Below are 18,236 nucleotides of genomic sequence, written 5' to 3' on the forward strand. Positions count from 1 at the left end.
ATTTCCCCTTTTTTATTCCCAGCAGAAAGAGTTCCGGTTTATATTCTATTTGTTCCTCTATAATTTGTTGTATCCATTTCCAAATTTTAATCCAATACTTTTGAGTTTCCGGGCAGCTCCACCATATATGATAGAAAGTCCCTTGCATTTTTTTTTGCACTTCCAACAAGTTGGATTTATATTGGGATACAGATCATATTAGCGCTGTCCAATCGTGGCCCCTTTAAGACTTCCCCAGGCTGCCTGGGGAATTCTGGGAGTTGAAGTCCAGAGATCTTAAAGGGGCCAAGCTTGGATACCCCAGATTATATAAATTTAGGTGGGGGGTGGATTTAGATTGAGGAAGATTTTGATGGAGAAAAGCAGCACTCTGTTTATTATTATTATTATTATTTTTATTTATACAAGCTGACTTAAAAGCATTTTTTTAACGGTCATCCCAAACTACAATGGAACCGAAAAAGAGATTTATGACCACTTTTCACACTTACGTCCATTTTTCACACTTATGACCGTTGCCGCATCCCCATGATCAAAATTCAGACGCATAGCAACTGACTCATGTTTATGACGGTCACAGTGTGCCGGGGTCATGGGCTCCCCTTTTTTGTGACCGGAAAAACAAATTCAATGTGGAGAACCAGATTCACTTAACAACCGTGCTACTAGCTCAGCAACTGCAGGGATTCACTTAACAGCGGTGTGCCAGAAAGGTCATAGAATGGGGCAAAGCTCCCTTCGCCGCCATCTGTGTCAGCAACCAAAGTTTTGGTCCCGATGGGGCTCGTTAGGTGGAGGGTGAGCGGCCCATATTTTTATTTATCATGTTATTTATTAAATTAAATTCAATTATTAAACCATTTTTACATAGCCACCTGAGCCAGGGAGGCCGAGAATAAAATTAAAATCTTAATTTAGAAATTGTTTGTTTTATTCAATAAAATAAAACTTGAAAGGCTCTTCATTTACCGGCCCCAAGGAAACTGCCTAGCCCAGCTTCGAGCTTCGGGAGCTGCGTTCGAGAGTTCCCACGTTCCACTAAGCACCTGATTTGACACGTTCCCATCCCTTGAGGCCGGCCTGTGGCTTTGCAGGCTTCAATCCGGACATAGAACTGGTGGTGGTGGGAGAGGGAGGGGGGAAGCCCGCAGCCCCGGTTTTCCTTCGGCTGCGTGGCTGGGGCTGATGGGCGTTGTAGTGAATGTCATCTCACAAAGGATGACTCCGGGGAGGAAAAGGCGCGGCCGTGGAAGCTGGCACAAAGGCCAGGCAGGGCGGGGCTGGGGGAAAAGACAGACGCGGGTGGGGTGGGGATGGAAACCTTGCTTGGGCAGGGGTGGGGGTGGACTAGATGACCTACAACGTCCCTTTCCAACTCTGAAAGAAGAAAACTCCTTTCCGACGTGCAGAGGGATGCTTTCCCTGGGCGGGAGAAGGGCGGAATCCCCACCCACCCACCCTCAAGGGGTTAACCCTCCCTCGCAGCCCCTCCCCTCCTCCTTCCAGCTCCGCCCCCTCCCCAAAGCAGAACAAAAAGCGCCCCCCCCCCTCGACAGCCTGGCTTCCCCGCCTCCGCCGGGTACCGCTCGTCTCTCTCCGGATCTGCAGGTAACGGGGGAAGGAGGGGGGTCCTGGAAAGGAAGATCCAAAGTTGGGGGGTCGCGGACCTCAGGGGGGGTGGACAAGGCGAAGCCGTTTTTTCTCCCGCTTTCTCGCCCGCTTTCTTTTTTGGCGTAGCCCTGGAGTGGCCTACCTTGCCGGGGTGTTGTAGGGCAAGGATCGCTGGACCCATAAGGCTAAGCCCAGCCGCTCCCACAAGCCACCCTCCCCAATAGGAAGGCTTCGGAAACGGGGGGGGGGGCGTCGCCCATCGCCCCCTCTTTGGGTCCAGCTAGCGGGACTTTGCCAGCCAGATGCCTGTCCTGCCCGCTTTCCAAACCCGGAGGCCCTTTGGCTCCGCTCCTCGGTCCTTTCCGCCCGACGAGGAATTCTGTGAAAGACCGCGGACTGCGCGTTGGATTGAGTCCAGGAAAGAGCTGGGCTGATGGGGGTTTTACGTCGTCATCGGTACCTTCAAAGGTCTCCTTCCTTTCGTTTTCCTGATGAGAAGTGGGCCCCTTCCTTCCTTCCTTCTTCCTTTCCCCTTCTCCTTCCTTCTCTGCTTCCTCCCTCCCTTCCCCCTTCTCATTCCTTCCTTCTCTCCTTCTTTCCTTTCTTTCTTCTTTCCTTCTTCCATTATCTCCTTCCTTTCTCCCATTCCCCTTCTCATTCCTTCTCTCATTCCTCCTCTGCTTCCTCCCTTCTTTCTCCCTTTTCCTTCCTTCCTTCTTTCCTTCCTTTCTTCTTTCCTTCTCTCCTGCCTCCTTCATTCTCTCCTTTTTCCTTCCTTCCTTCTTTCTCTCCTTCCTTCTTTCCTTCCTTCCATTCCCTTATCTCTTTCTTCCTTCTCTTTCCTTTTTATCTTTCCTTCCTTCCCCCTTCTCATTCCTTCCTTCCCTCCTTCCTCCCTTCCTTCTTCCTTCTCATTCCTTCCTCCCTCCCTCCTTCTCTCCTTTTTCCTTCCTTCCTTCTTCCTTTCCCCTTCTCATTCCTTCCTTCCTTCTCTCTCCTTCCTTCTTTCCTATCCTTCCTTCCTTCCATTCCCTGCATCATTCCTTCGTCTTTTCTTTCCTTCTTTCCAACTTTCCTTCCTTCCCTCCTTCCTCCTTTTCTTCTTCCTTCTCATTCTTTTCTTCCCTCCTCCCTCCCTCCTTCTCTCCTTTTTCCTTCCTTCTTCCTTCCCTCTTCTCATTCCTTCCTTCCTTCTCTCCTTCCTTCCTTCTTCTTCCTTCCTTCCTTCCTTCCCTATCCATTCCCCCTTTTCCCCCTCCCTCTTCTTCCACTTTTCTTTCTCTCTTTCATTCTATTCCTTTCTCACCTTGAGAAGTGGGCTCCCTGCCTCCCCTCTTTTTTCTTCCCTTCCCTCTTTCCCTCCCTTTTTCCTATTTTTTCTTTCCCTCCTTTCTCTTGCCTGCTTTCCTTCCCTCCCTCCCTTTATCCCCCTTCCCTTCTTCCCCCCTGCCTCTTCCTTGCCTTTTTCCCCCCTCCCTTCCTTCCCTCCCTCCCTTCCATCCATCCTTCCTTCCTTCCCTCCCTCCCTGGCGTGGCGTGCTTGCACGTTGAAAGACCCGGCATCAAAGCTGCAGAAACAGCCCCCCCAGCCCCCAACCCCGGGGGGAAATAAACGCGAGTCAAGAAACTCTCGGGATGGTCTTGAGGACTTCCACAAGTTTGGACCAAACAAAAACTCCGCAACATTCTTGCCATCCGTCAAAGCGAGAGGCTGGAAACCGCTGCGTCCTTCCTATGGAAAACCCCACGCCTTCCTGTCCGCACACACAACACACAAAACACACACCCTATGTTTTCCCGAGGGGGGGGCTGCTAGCCTTGGGGGTGGGTGGGTGGGCCACGATTGCGCCCCTGCCCCTTTTATGCCCCCCTCCCCGCCCCTCCCTCCTGTTTCGCAGGGCATCGCTTGTGTGTGTTGTGTTTCTAAGCAAAAGCAACACTGTGTATTTGTGTGTGTGTTTCCCAAAACCCCGCGGGCGGCAGGGCGAGGTCTGGGCAAGGCTGGGAAGGAGGAGAGCGTGGCTTAGCGGTTAGATCACCCCCTTCCCTCCTCTCTCTCTCCTATCTATAGCGGGGGGCGCCCGGTTGGGGAAGGAGGCGGCAGGAAGAGGCTGCCCTCCTCCTCCTCCTCCTCCTCCCTTCCTCCCCGCCCTCGGCCGCAACCCCTGGGGAGGGGATCCAGTTTCCCGGCAGACCACGTGCCACTCGTCCTTGCTTTGCTCCCCCTCCCCAGACTGACGCCTCCCTGCCGGCCTTGGCGAGCGGGCTTGGAGCGAAAGGGACGGGACGGGTGAGGGGCTTGGAGGTCTTCCCAGCGGGGGAAGGGGCTGGGGGAGGATTCCAATTGCACCCCCTCCCCTTTCCCTTAAAGGGGTGCAGGGCAGAGGCGCCCTTGTTTTTTTGTGGGGGGGTCTCCCGTTGTTTTCAGGGCGGAGGGGAAGCCCCTTCCCCTTGGCCTCAAGTTAAGTGGGAGGGGGGGGCTGATCGGTTGGGGGGGGTCTGGCTGTACCTTCCCCAGCTGCCTTGGCAAAGTCCCGTTTGGGTTGGTTCCCGGTGGGGTTGGCTGGGGTCTCCCTCCCTCCCTGTGTGTGTGTGCCCCCCCCCCCCGCCCTTGGCCATGCTGCAGATTGGTAGAAACTCAAAGCAAGGCCAGCCTTGGAGGGGGGGGTCGCACGTGGGTGGGGGGGGAGATTTTCGCGTGGAGGAGAGGCCCAGCAGCGGACTTGGCCCAGGGAAAGGGTGTGGGTTGTGGATTGTGTGTGTGTCTTTGCATCCAGCACAAGCTTGGTGCAATGCGTGGCATTTCTTACAAACCCAGCACTTTTCAGAAGTGTTGGATTCCGACTCCCAGGCTGCACAGCCCAGGGGGGGGGCGAGCCTCATGGAGGCTGTAGTTCCGTGCCTTCGGCAGGACTCCCAAGGATGGGGGGGGGGGAGAATCCATGCAGGTTGTCCTCGACGTACGGCCAGAATTGACCCCCAAATGTACGTTGCTGAGCGGGGCAGTTGTTGAGTCAGCTTTGCCCCGTATGACGACCTTTCTTGCCTGCCGTCGTTAAGCGAACTGCCGCGGTGGTTTAAAGTTAAGTCCTGTGGGTTTTTAAGTGAATGGGGCTTTGCTTGCCGGAATCGTGCGACTCCGGGACACCGTCGTCGTAAGTACGAGTCCCTCGGCCTGGTGCCTGAATTTTAATCGCCGTAATCGCCGGGATGCGGCGATGGTGGGGAAGTGTGAAAAAATGCCCCCCCCAGTCACATTTTTCAAGGTGCCGTTGTAACTTGGACTGGTCGCTAAACGGAGCGTTGTAAGTTGAGGGCCTGCCTGTAGCCGGTTTGTGGCAGGAGGGAGCTGGAGTGCGTTTTAATAATGTTTTTATTTTTATTTTTTATTCTCTTACATACCATTCTAAGTATACATTGACATAATTCTTCTTTCTATTTGCCATTCTTATACATTTGTTATTCCATTTAATAGGTTATAATATTCAGTTTGGGTTGCTTTATTTCCCATCCCTTCCTCCTGTTGTAAGGCCACCTTCTTTTCCCTTTCTCTTCTCCCTCCTTCCTTCCTCCTCTTCTTCCCCTTCCCTTTAGCCTACTCTTACTCTCCCCTTCCTACTCTCTCTCCTTCTCTTTCTCTCCCCTCCATCCTCCTCTCCTTACTCTTTCTTCTTTCCCCTATCTTCCTTTCCTCCTCTCTCCCTTTCTTTTTCTGTGTCTCTTTCAAATCTTAGTTTATGTTTCCTTGGGATGGTATTTCCGCAAACCCAAATATAATTTAGTATCATTCCTTATTCCCTTCCCTTTGCTAATCTATCCTAACTATTCCCCCCCCCCCACTTTATATCTCTCTCTTGAATATATACTTGTATATTTAGTACTTTCTTTTCAATTTCCCCCCCTTTCTCATTTGACAGTGGATCCTCTGGGTTCTGTATTTTCCCCTTGCTTTCTTTTCTCTCTCTGTGTGTGTGTGTGTGTTGGTGCAACAGAGATCTGGAATCTGTTGGTTTGTTGAAGGAGGGAGCTGGAATCTGTCTGTATGTGTGTGTGTGTGCGCGTGCGCGAGATCGTGCTGGCTGGGGAATTCTGGGAGTTGAAGTCCACTAGTCTTAAAGGGGCCAAGCTTGCCCACTAGTGTCCCAGGTGATGCAAGGAATAAGCTTTCCCCCCTTAAATTCCTGAATATTTGGGGGGGGGGCAGTTGTGCGCACACACGCGCGCCCGCGCACACAGACACCCCTTGTCCCCCTTTTTGTTAAAACGAAGTCACCGTTTCACACCAGATGCCCCTTGAAAACGCCAACAGCTTCTCTTCAATCCCTTTTTGTGCAGGGATCTTATTTATTTATTTATTTGATTTGATTTGATTTCTAGACCGCCCGCTCTCCCCCGAAGGGACTCTTGCAGATGGAAGGAAGAGTCGGTTGTTGATCTGAAGCCGCCCAGAGTGGGGGTCCCTCTCTGAAGTCGGGGATCATGGCAGCTCCAGGTTTGTGGTTTTTCTCCTAGCTCTGCTCCCTGCGATGCCCCATTCAGGGGACGAGACGAGACAAGGAGCCTTCCAACTTCTTGACGTTTCACTTAAATTCTTATCTCCTTAGTGACATGTCTAGGGTAGTCCCTGATTTATGACCTTAATTAGAACCCAGAACTTATGTCGTTCAGCGAAGCGGTTAAGTGAACTGCGGCTGGTTTTACAATAATCGTTGCCAGGGCTGTTAAGTGAGTCTGCTGTTGTTAAGCGAATCCTGCAGTTGTTAAGTGACTTTTGGCTAGTTTTACACTAATTGTTGCCAGAGACCTGAAGCGAAGCTCTTCCGTCGTTAAGGGAATCCCCCTCCCCCCGCTGCCTTTGCTCGTCAGGTCGCAAATGGACGTCCATCGTAAATGCGAGTCAGTGGCCCAAGAGCCTGGGTTGCAACGGTCGTAAGTGTGAATAACGGTCCCAAGTCGCTTTTTTTCAATACCGTTGTGACTTCGAATGGTCGCTAAATGAACTGTTGTATGTCGAGGACGTCCCAGGTTCGAATTTGCCCCGGGGGCAGTGATTTGAACGTCCTGATTTTGGAGGGGAAAACAAAAAACAAAAAACCAGAAATTCTGCATATTCGGCAGCTGGTTTGAGCTGCTTTCGATTCAACTGTGATGTTTTGGTTGTTTTGAAAAGTTTTATTCCCTTTGGAAATTCAGTTCAGAGCCGGATCGACAGATGGAATTACTAAATTTCTTTGCTTTTCTCCTTTTTGGCTGTCATTTTTCCTTCCCTCCCAACTGGTACATTCCTCAACCCTGCACGTTTTCCAGGCACGGAAAATACGGCATGTTTTCCTCTTTTTCCATCCCAGCAAATGTCAGGCGGGCGGACTTCAATTCCCAGAATCCCCAGCCAGCAAGGGTCCCCCCCAGAATTCAGCACAGGCAGGACAAGAGCAAATGTTCCAGAAGAGACTGGACTGCCATTGGTTAGAAATGGTGTAGGCCAGGGTCTCCTGCTTGGGTGGGGTGGGGGGTTGGACTAGATGACCTCCAAGGTCCCTTCCAACTCTGCTAATCTGTTAAAATGTGGTCAGATAACTTTGTCCCATTTTTTTAAAAAAAGTATTTTTAAACTTTCTTAATAGATGGTGGGAATACAGTAGATATAATATATCTTTTTGACTTCGGCAAAGTAAGGGGGGGGGAAGCCGGCTGGAGAATTCTGGGAGTTGAAGTCCGCACGTCTTAAAATTGCCAACTTTTGGCAAACTCCCTTCCTATCATCCGAAGATTTAAATTCCGTGGGAAAATCCGGGTAAAGCTTGAGTAGTGGAAGAATCAGGACAAGGGGAGAAAAAACAACAGCAACAGGATCCAACGACAGACTTTGGAACGCCTTGCCACAAGACACGACGCCTGCCTTAGAACAAAAAAGTGCATTTCCTGATCATTTTGCAAAGCAGGGAAATTCTCTCCCTCAATGATCTTTGACCCTGTTGCTTGCACCCATCTCTTTTTATATTCTTTGCAAATACTATGAAATTATTATTACTATTTTAATTTTACCGCTCGTTTGCAGCAACAGGTGGCCTGGTAGAAGAGAAACGAAACTCAATCTGTCTGGTTTTTTGATAAGTTCCTGAAAGAAGAAGGAGGAGGAGGAGACGGTGAAAATTGATAGCGCCAGAAGGCTGTCACAACAGGAAAAACGTGAATTTCTCTCTGTCTACATTAGGAGACATAAAAATTTAATTTTGCGTCTTCTCAAAGGAGAAGCTTGAGTTATCCTGCTGGGAAAAAGATCTGTGACCTAACTAGAAATCCTGCCGTCTTTGTGAATCAGCCAGAAAACCTAGCCAATTTTTCGTTTTTCATTTTCTCTTTCATTTTCTTTCCTTTTAATTGCTTTTAAGCCTTAAATCTTCCACCAGGTGCAGCCGTTTGAATTGCTGCAGGAGTGAAACCAACCCCGGAAAGCAGAGAATGACGTCAGCGTCAGAATAACGACAATAATAAAAATTGTGCTTTTCAGGCTGACTTCCCCAAAATGGTTGCTGTCTTTCCCGTCAAGGCTGCCTTTTCAGGACGGCGAGGTGGGGATGATGGGACTTGTGGTACCCACCCCTTTCCAGAAAGCCCAAAGGGTGGTGGTGGTGGGGAATGGGAAATGCAAGTATTGAGCGAAACCTAGCTCCAAAACTGGGAACTGGGAGATGGCTTTTGGAGTTTAAACGCGAGTCAAAAAAAGGGGAATACAATTCTCGGCTGTGTAAGGAGAAAAAGACAAGACTCAAAATTGCGCGAAGGGTTAAGCGCCGCTTTGTGAAGCCTTAGTAAAGCCACCCCTGCAAAAAAAAAAAAAAAGGTTTGAGACTTTGGAAAAAGGGCAGAGAAGAGCAACTAAGAGGATTAAAGGCCTGGGAGAGTAAAATATGTGAAGAACGGTTGCAGGGATTGAGTATGTTTAGTTGAATGAAAAGGAGGAGGAGTAAGGGGTGACAGGAGAGCAGTTTCCCAGTATTGTGAGGGGCTGCCCCAAGGAAAAGGGAGTCAGGCCGTTTGCCTGGGCCATCCAATGGGTCTCCTGCTTGAGCAGGGGGCTGGACTAGATGACCTCCAAGGTCCCCTCCTGCCCTAACCTGATCAAACCTGTATGCCTGCAAAACACGGTTGATCCATAGGTTGCCATGGCGATGATGCGGGCACTCCTCTATGCCGGTCTTGTTTCGGGCGAAGCCGGGAGGATGGATGGAGGGCGTGGATCATGGAATGCACCTGGGCAGGTTAGGTCGGGGAGGGGAGGGGGGGGTGCAGAGGGAATCCTCCCCCCCCTCCTCGTACGTAACCTGCCGCGGTTACCCTTTGGAGCATCATTCGCACCCACCACCCACCCCAGCCGAGGGAGACCCGAATCATTCTTTGCAATGCGTTTTTAATCGCCTGATGGATTTTTAATTTTTTTAAAAAAAGTTTGCCAGCTGCCGGAAGTCTCACCTGGCGGGTGAATTTGGCGGCTGCCATCCACTTGCCGAAGAAATGAAACGGAATCAAATTTGGACGGCCTCCTCGGAGTCCCGAATGCGGGAGGCGCGAGCTGTACGGCCAGTCCTCGCCTTCGCGACGGTTCCTTTTCCAGGCACTGAAAAAGCAACCGAAAACATTTTTTTTTCACTCTGCAACGACCGTCACAACGATAAAAATGGAGACTCCTGGCAACTGACTCGCATCTGTGACGGTTACAGTGTCCCGGGGTGGGGGAGGTGTCACCCGATCCCCTTTTGCCTCCTTCAGACGAGCAAAGCAAGCCACCTCCTTCCCTCGGGGATTACATTTCCCATGCTGCACCCGTGCAGTGTGAAGGTTTCTTAAGGAGGAATTGGGCAGCCATTTGTCTGAAATGGGGGTCTCCTGGTTGAACAAGGGGCTGGACTAGATGACCTCTGAGGTCCCATCCAACCCCTGTTATTCTGTTAAAGGTCTCCTGCTAGAGCAAAGGGGCTGGACTAGAAGACCTCCAAGGTCCCTTCCAACTCTGCTATTCTGTAAGGGTCTCCTGCTTGAGCAGGGGGTTAGACTAGATGACCTCCGAGGCCCCTTCCAACTCTGTTATTCTGAGCAGGGGGTTAGACTAGATGACCTCCAAGGTCCCTCCCAACTCCTGTTATTCTGTAAGGGTCTCCTGCTTGAGCAGGGGGTTAGACTAGATGATCTCTGAGGCACCTTCCAACTCTGTTATTCTGAGGAAGGGGTTGGAATAGACCTCTGAACTCCCTTCCAACTCTGCTATTCTGAGCAGGGGGTTAGACTAGATAACCTCCAGGTGCCTCCCAACTCCTGCTATTCTGTAAGGGTCTCCTGCTTGAGCAAAGGGGGTTGGACTAGAAGACCTCCAAGGTCCCTTCCAACTCTGTTATTCTGAGCAGGGGGTTAGACTAGATGACCTCCAAGGTGCCTCCCAACTCCTGTTATTCTGTAAGGGTCTCCTGCTTGAGCAAAGGGGCTGGACTAGAAGACATCCAAGGTCCCTTCCAACTCTGTTATTTTGTAAGGGTCTCCTACTTGAGCAGAGGGTTGGACTAGATGGCCTCCAAGGTCCCTTCCCACTGTTATTCTGAGCAGGGGGCTGGATTAGAAGACCTCCAAGATCCCTCCCAGCCCTTATTATTCTATTAAGTCTGTTAACCTGCCACTATTTGCAGGTAAAGTTTCAGGAACTGAGTTTGTATTTCTCTTTGTCCTCTTTGACAGGGTACCATGTTCCACAGCCCGGATACCCAGTGGCTTCTCCGCCTTACCCCGTCGTGCCACCACCGCACGCTGGGCCCTCCGTCCCCAGCCCAGGGTTCAACGTCTATCCCAGTGCCAGTCCTGGGCCCGGCTACGTGGCAGCCCCCCAACCGCCCCCCCGAGGATACCGGGATCACTCCGCTTCTCCCCAACACCCCCAGTCTGGTGACCCCCACGCGGCCATCACCCCTTACCTGCCTGTGTCGGCTAGCATCCCACCTGGCCTGGAATACCTGACTCAGGTAAGCACAAGGGTGCTGAATGGAGGGGGGTGGGGGGCATTTTTTTTAAAAAAGAAAAGGGATTTAAAAGTGAGATTCCCTGTTTATAAGTGCAGAACGAAAAACAGATTTTGATTTGAGACGGCAGACTTCAAGGAACGTGCTTAGCTTGCAAATTTCTGGGTTCAATCCCCTCTGCTCTTGATGCTGGAGGCTCTACTGTCTTATGCCCCCCAATGGCTTCCCAACGGAAGGCAACCAGAAGCACAGATAGAAATACAGAATTACTGGAAAAATAATACTAATTCTTAATTTTACATGTGCTGACTGCAGCTAGAATTGTATTTGCCCAACATTGGAAAAATGAAGATTTCCCTACAGAGGAAAATGCAATTTTAAAAAAATACGAAAATGTGCAGAAATGGATAGATTAACACTTACAATTAAATGAAAAGGAAGAAACTGAATATTTTAAAAAAGGGACTCCTTTTATCCAACCAACAGGAACAGAAGTTAGCAATGTGGAAATCTAAGAGAAGGATGCTTTTTGTAGCAAAGGTTTATTAAAATGGATAAGCAAATGCTACTACAATTATGAGATCCATATTAATATGATGAATGTGATCGTAACTATCATGGTTATGATTTCTCAAAATGATTTGTATGCAGACAAACACACTGTTTATTTAGAAATGGGGTTTGCTTAATATTTAATGAAACTTTTTAAAACATGAGGAAAAAAAAATACAGAATTTAACAGTCACTTTGGGGAATTTGGCTTTTTTTAAAGTGTTGCGTTATTCGTTCCTCCAGGATTTTTTTCCCTTTGTCGTATAATTTTTTGGGATATTCCTGCAATAATTTTCTTTTTCATCTCATTTGGAAACCGTAAGTTTTCCATCTTGTAAGTTCCCTCTTGTTATGATTCCATACCTATACAATACAATGCAATGCAATGCAATGCAATGCAATGCAATACAATACAATAGTAGAGTTGGAAGGGACCTTGGAGGTCTTCTAGTCCAACCCCCTGCCTAGGCAGGAAACCCTATACCGTTTCAGACAAATGGTTTATCCAGCATCTTCTTAAAGACTTCCAGTGTTGGGGCATTCACAACTTCTGGAGGCAACTTCTGTTCCACTGATTAATTGTTCTCACTGTCAGGAAGTTTCTCCTCAGTTCTAAGTTGCTTCTCTCCTTAATTAGTTTCCACCCATTGCTTCTTGTTCTGTCCACAGGTGCCTTGGAGAATAGCTTGACTCCCTCTTCTTTGTGGCAGCCCCTGAGATATTGGAAGACTGCTATCATGTCTCCCCTAGTCCTTCTTTCTCTTAAGCTAAACATACCCAGTTCCTGCAACCGTTCTTCATAGGTTTTAGCCTCCAGTCCCCTAATCCTCTTTGTTGCTCTTCTCTGCACTCTTTCTAGAGTCTCCACCTAATTTTAATCTCCATTCTATAAATCTTAAGCCATTGCTTATTTTGGGTCTTTCCTTTTTTCCTTCCAATCGTCGATAAAAATTTATCCCAGATCTTACAATATTCTGATTCGCCTTTGCTCTTCGATTCTCACGTCAATTTATCCATTTCAGCACAAAACAGGAATTTTCCTAATTACTTCCTCTTCTTGTGGAATTTTCCTGTTTTTCCAGTTTGGGGCAAAGACCGTTCTTGCTGCCGTAATAATATGTATTATTAAGTAGATTACCCCCTTGTTATGTTTATCGTTTATGATTCCCAAAAGAAATAGTCCTGGTTTGAATTCTTCATTTATCTTTTCCCTCCTCTCCGATTCTGTTCTGTCGCTTTTCTCCAGGTGGACCAAATTTTGATCCATCAAAAGGTGGAACTTGTAGAAGGTAAGGGGGTCAAAGCCATTATTAATTTTTTCGGAGACCTTGTGCATGGACAGAGTTCGGGCGTGCCCGAATCTCAGCTTCCCTCAGGCCTTGAACTGGGCGGTTGGGGGGGGGGGGAGTTGTGACGTTAGGAAGCAGAAGTTGGGGAAGCCTATAGATCGGGTGGGGGGATTGTCCAGGCTTAGCTACTTTAAGACTTGTGGACTTCAACTCCCAGAATTCCCCCGCCAACTCTTTCCCCCCCCCTTCACTTTGCTGAAGTCAAGATATATTATGTCTTACTTCATTGCCACCTTCTATTAAGGAAGTTACCGAATCAAAAAACGTGATAGTTTAGCCCAGGGATGGCTAAAACCTTTTCCCCATCGCATGCAAAAGCGGGGGGAGCACAGGGGGGTCGTGTGCGGGCGTGCCCACACCCATAATGCTATGTGCGTGACCCCCACCCCACCCACCCTGCTTTTGGCATCCGATGGAGCCGTTTTTTCACCCTCCCCAGGGTCCAGAGGCTTTCTAGGAGCCCGGAGAGAGCAAAAACGGCCTCCCCTGCCCCACCAGAGGGCGAAAAACGGCCCTGCGGTCAAACTGGAAGTCCATTGCCGAACTTACGGTTTGCGTGCTGGGGTTATTTTTCGTGAAAAATGGCCGAAAAAGAAGGCCAAAGTCAGCCATTGGCCAGTGAGCGCATGCGTGCTGGAGCTGACAGGGTAACGCCCTGCGTGCCCTAACAAATGGCACCTTCACACACTATGCCCTCTTGCTCTCCTTCATCCCTTTCTCTCTCCGGTCCTTTCCTCTCCGCAGCGTTCATCGGCTTCGAAGGCAACAACAAGTACGAGGTGCGAAACAGCCTCGGCCAGCACATCTTCCACGCGGAGGAGCAGAACGACTGTTGCACCCGGAACTGCTGCGGCTCGCTACGCCGCTTCTCCATGAGGCTGGACGATCCCAGCGGCCGCGAAGTCATCCGATTGGTCCGCCCGCTGAAATGCGTCAGCTGCTTTTTCCCCTGCTGCCTTCAGGAGGTAACCCGGCGAGGGGGGCCTGGTGGGCAATTGCATCCAGGCTCCACCGGGAGACAGTGAGTTCTAGTCCTGCCTTGGGCATGAAAGCAACTGGGTGACTTTGGGCCAGTCACTAGGAGATGGGGAGTTCTAGTTTCACCTGAGGCGTGAAAGCTGGCTTGCGTGACTTCGGGCCAATCACCAGGAGACAGTGAGTTCTAGTCGTGCCTCAGAGGCATGAATGCTGGCTAAGTGACTTTGGGCCAGTCACTAGGAGATGGGGAGTTCTAGTTTCACCTGAAGTATGAAAGAAGGCTTGTGTGACTTCGGGCCAATCACCAGGAGACAGTGAGTTCTAGTCCTGCCTTAGGCAGAAAAGTCCCAGACTACCCAGCCGGCTTTCATGCCTAAGGCAGGACTAGAATTCACCGTCACCTGGTGATTGGCCCTCCTGTGGTGGTGTGGGAAAATGTCCCTCCTGTCCTTTTAAAGCTCTCCTGCCATTCCCGCTGGATTGATGTCCCGTCAATCTCTTTTGACAGCCAACTTTAACCAATAGTGAAATATTCCCCAAGTTTTCTTTAACAAGATTGATGAAAAAGGAATGAAATCGGGTTAAAAACGGGATGGTTTGTGACTAACTTGGGGAACCTCTCAACCTCGTTTTTCTGATGCCGGCTTTTTCCCCCCCCTTCCTTTGCCCAGATGGAAGTCCAGTGCCCGCCGGGCGCCACCATTGGCTACGTGGTGCAGACCTGGCACCCTTTCATGCCCAGGTTCTCCATCCAGAACGTGGAGAAGGAGACGGTGCTGCGGGTTTTGGGGCCCTGCTTTGCCTGCAGCTGTGGCGGAGATGTCAGCTTCGAGGTGCGCGTGCAGACAACCTTGATTGTCTCTGTTAATGCAGTCTAGGATTGCGTTGGCTTTTTTGACTGCTGGTTGTCCACTAAGACTCCGAGAGGCCTCTCACAGTGACCGCTATTAAGCCAGGTTTTGCCCAGTCTATACGTGTCCTTTCCTGCAGGTGAAGACGCGGGACGAGTCCCGTGGGGTGGGCCGGATCAGTAAGCAGTGGAGCGGCCTCCTTAAGGAAGTCTTCACCGACACGGACAACTTCGGGATCCAGTTCCCCATCGATCTGGACGTGAAGGTCAAGGCGATTCTGATGGGCGCCTGCTTCCTCATTGTGAGTCTGGTCAAGGAAGAGGGGGATAAGATCTGTGGTGGGAGGGGATCCACTTTCCCTACGCCTCCCCCCCCCAAAAAACCGAGACCTCCTGGCACTCTACTCCAGCAACGTCTGACTCGTTTTGCCTTTGTTTTGCAGGATTTTATGTTTTTCGAAAAGACGGGCGAAGTTGGACAGAGGACCTCTGTGCTGTCCAGCTGAAATCATCTCAAAATGGGGGACAATTTTCCTGGGTCTGACCTAACGGAGAGTGTGTGTGTGTGTGTGTGTTTGTGTGTAGAGGGTATGTGTATATGTGTGTTTGGGTCTGACAGCGATGGTTTCTTAGTTAGGATTGTCTTCCCTTCCCGTTCTGTCTCCCGTTCGTTGCGCAGAGGTGCTTCACAGATTAACAGAGTTGGAAGGGACCTGGCAGGTCATCTAGTCCAACCCCCCCTCTGCCCGAGCAGACCCTACAGCATTTTTGACAGATGGCAAGGCTGCCCAGCTGGAAGGCTTCCAAGTGTCCAAAAACTGGGCATCTTATCCTACTTGCTCCGGTGCCCGAAAGCTGTTGTGGGTTTTGTACTTCTGCGCAAACCTTGTTAAGACTCTGTCCTGCGCCGCGCTCTTATCGGTCGTCCTCAGGCTAGGGATTATGGGACTTGAAGTCCAGCTCTGTAAAGGAGAGAAGAAGGTTGGGAAACGTGTTGGGTTAGAGGTTCTGGTGTTACCAGTTTTAAAGTTGTGATTTTCAGGGAAATGTTTGGCGGGGAAGATCGCTGTGGATGCTCGTGTGAGTTGGGGTGCCTGGGCGCTTTTTTGGGGTGCGGGGACCAAGGCTATCTTAAGAGTCTAGTCAAAAAAATTCAGAACGGTGGATTATTGTGTAACCAAAACTTGGCACATAAAACCAGACAGCCCTAGTCCTTAAGAATTCTCCATTTCAGCAAGTTTAAGATGTATGGACTTCAATTCCCAGAATTCCCCTGCCAACTTAAGAATCATGGACTTAGTAGATCGGGGGTATGCTTACAGACATAGTTTATCCAAAGCCTGGATTTCTAGCGAGTCTCCTTTATAAATGACTAGCTAGCGACGAGGCGTTGCCTGGATATTTATAGACGTCGAAGCCTTTGTCTGACAGGGAGCCATGGAGAGGGGCCTTTCTTCCCCCTACTCCCATGCCCATCATCCCTGCCCAATCCATTCCCCCTCCCATGTGCTCCTCTTTGCCGCCCTGTCTACAATCCTGGCCCTTTGCCCCAAATCCATCAGGCGCTTCCCCATTCGTCCACTGGAGGGCGAATGTCACGGCTGGCTTTCCTGAGGAAGCTGCGAAGGAAGTGACATCACAAACAATTGCTGCTCTAGGATGCCGCACTCGCTCTGCTTAACAGCCCAGGCTGTCCCTCCTCCTTCCCATGACATCACAAACAATTGCCGCTCTAGGACGCCGCATTTGCTCTCCTTAGCGGGCCAGGCGTTCCAGAGTTAAGCTGGAACACACACAGTTTGGTTGAAATTGCTCAAGGCAGAGAAGAAGATAACATATCTGGCTAAGGGAATTCTGGGAGTTGTAGTCCACACGTCTTAAAGGTGCCCAGTTTGAACACGACAGCCTTAAGATGAAGGTTTATTCCTTGGGTGTGGATTTAGTCACTCCCAGGGATGGGTGTCCGTGCCCCACAGATTCTCCAGATCTCCAAGCAGAGGGGCTGGGGGGGGGGCAGTGGAGAAACACACACACACACACCCATCAGAGAGTTGTGCCAGGCAGATAATTCATAGGAGGACACTTGGCAGAATAAATATAATTATATTTTGGCAGCTGTGCCACTGCCCTTCCCCTGAAAAATCCGAGTGGGGGAAAAAGAATAATCCTTGCTTGTTAAAAGGAAAACAAAACAAGCCATCTTTGGTTTAACAAAGGCTCCGTTGTTGGACTCAAATCAGATGATGGCAAGGCTTCAAGGAGCCGAGCGGCATGGGTGCCTCAAGTTTGGAAACCAAGCACATCTGGAGACATCTGTCTGTCTCAATTGCTGATTCACTGTTCTTTTTCTTTTTACTGGGCTGACACGGGACGTGGTTGGACTTGTTTTTGCCAACGTGGTGCCCTGGGGCGATAGGCTGGGCTGCTGCCCCGAGAGGCATGGGCGTTGTAGTCTTCAGCCGATCGCGAAGGGAGCAACGGGGATGACGCTTTATGGGTCTTGTCTGGATTATGTCTGGTGGGTGTTGGCGTGTGTCGGCGTGGAACGGACTGGTTGGCACGAAGGACGAAGCATGGTCTTGAGCCAACCGTTTCGACTCTCTCCGGCGCAAATTTGTAGATAATTTTACCTTCCGAACTGGGATTTTAATTCCTTGGTCAGGCATGGATGTTTGCAATGTTTGCTGGTGCCACGTTGCCTTAACCACTAAACTAGCAAGACCCTCTCCCCGCTTTTGAGGACTGTTAGGGTCTCCCCAACATCAGCTCAGGGTTGGGGGTCACGGCAAGGCAAACCCCCCCCTTTTCCCTTCCCGAATTTTCAGCGTCTTGTATAATATTAATATTCGGTGTCTTTTTCCGTACTGTATTTAAATACCAAATGTTTTGGGGTGGCATGGGGTGAATTTGTACCCCACAACTCTCGCATTTTGACTGTGGAGAAAGGATCCGTGGCTGGGAGAGAAAAAGAAAGCAAAGATGGACTCTTGAAGTTGACGCTTGCTTGGACAAATTTAAGTCTCCGAGTTTGGGGTTCCGATTTGGGCCATCTTCTCCGAACGGTGGCACGGGTGATGGGTTATGTAGTTCCCCTCGTGTGGAGGGAGGCTCGGAGCTAGTTTTGGGAGGTCAAGCGCGCCGCAACACCTCCCCTTCCTTCGGAAGGATGCCATTTTGGGTCCCGCGGACGACGGAACTTTTGAATTTCCAGGCTGAACCAAAAAATGAATAAATATGCTAATTTGCTAATTTTTTCCTCTTTGATGGATTAATTGTTGATTTCATTGGATTGATAACTCACATCTCTCGATGCGAGAGTGGGCGCCAATCCTTAAAAAGCAGCCAATGCAAACAGAAAGCCAAAATATTCCTCCACTTGCAACGTTCCGCTTAGCGACCAAAGTTTACGGCATTGGTGGGGGAAATGACTTACCATCGTGTTTCACACTTAGGACCGTTGCCACATCCCCGTTGGTCACGACGTCAGAAATCCAGACTGGGAAACTAACTCACATGTATGGCCTTTTTCACACTTATGACCATTGCCACATCGCATCCCGGTGGTCCCGTCATCAAAATTGGAAACTGACTCATATTTATGACGGTGGCAGTGTCCTGCGATCAGGGATTCTGCTTTTGCGACCTTCCGACGAGCGAAGTCAACGGGGAATCCAGATTCACTTAACAACCGTGTGGCTAATGGAACATCTGGAGTGATTCACTTAACAATGGTGAAAGGAAAGGATGTAAGATGGGGCGAAACGGGTTTCGCCAATGTTTCACTTAGCGACAGAAATGCGGGACTCCACTGTGGTCATAAGTCAAGCATTATCAAATACTGTGTCTAATTGTTACTAACGTAGAAGTGATGGAGGGGCTTGAAGTGGCCGG

At 49.9% G+C, this 18,236-nt stretch overlaps 1 protein-coding gene across 4 annotated transcripts; it reads left to right on the top strand.

The window, feature by feature from the left end:
• Positions 1–1,522: 1,522 nt before the first annotated feature.
• Positions 1,523–17,600, top strand: LOC309401735 (phospholipid scramblase 3-like). Of its 4 annotated transcripts, none has more exons than XM_081970915.1 (8): positions 1,523–1,608; positions 5,989–6,103; positions 10,339–10,619; positions 12,415–12,457; positions 13,262–13,482; positions 14,167–14,328; positions 14,486–14,647; positions 14,789–17,600. In XM_081970915.1, exons 2-8 carry the CDS (start codon positions 6,091–6,093, stop codon positions 14,849–14,851), a joined length of 945 nt encoding a protein of 314 aa, XP_081827041.1. In that variant the 5' UTR covers positions 1,523–1,608; positions 5,989–6,090; the 3' UTR covers positions 14,852–17,600. The 4 variants fall into 4 exon arrangements, with proteins under 4 accessions (XP_081827041.1, XP_081827043.1, XP_081827042.1 ...); XM_081970916.1 differs by lacking the exon at positions 1,523–1,608 and adding an exon at positions 3,765–3,901; XM_081970917.1 differs by lacking the exon at positions 14,789–17,600 and having other exon boundaries at positions 13,262–13,538; positions 14,486–14,624.
• The last annotated feature ends 636 nt before the right edge of the window (positions 17,601–18,236 follow it).

The sequence above is a fragment of the Natrix helvetica genome, assembly GCF_964273705.1.
Source record: "Natrix helvetica genome assembly, chromosome: Z".
Classification (NCBI taxonomy): Eukaryota; Metazoa; Chordata; class Lepidosauria; order Squamata; family Natricidae; genus Natrix; species Natrix helvetica.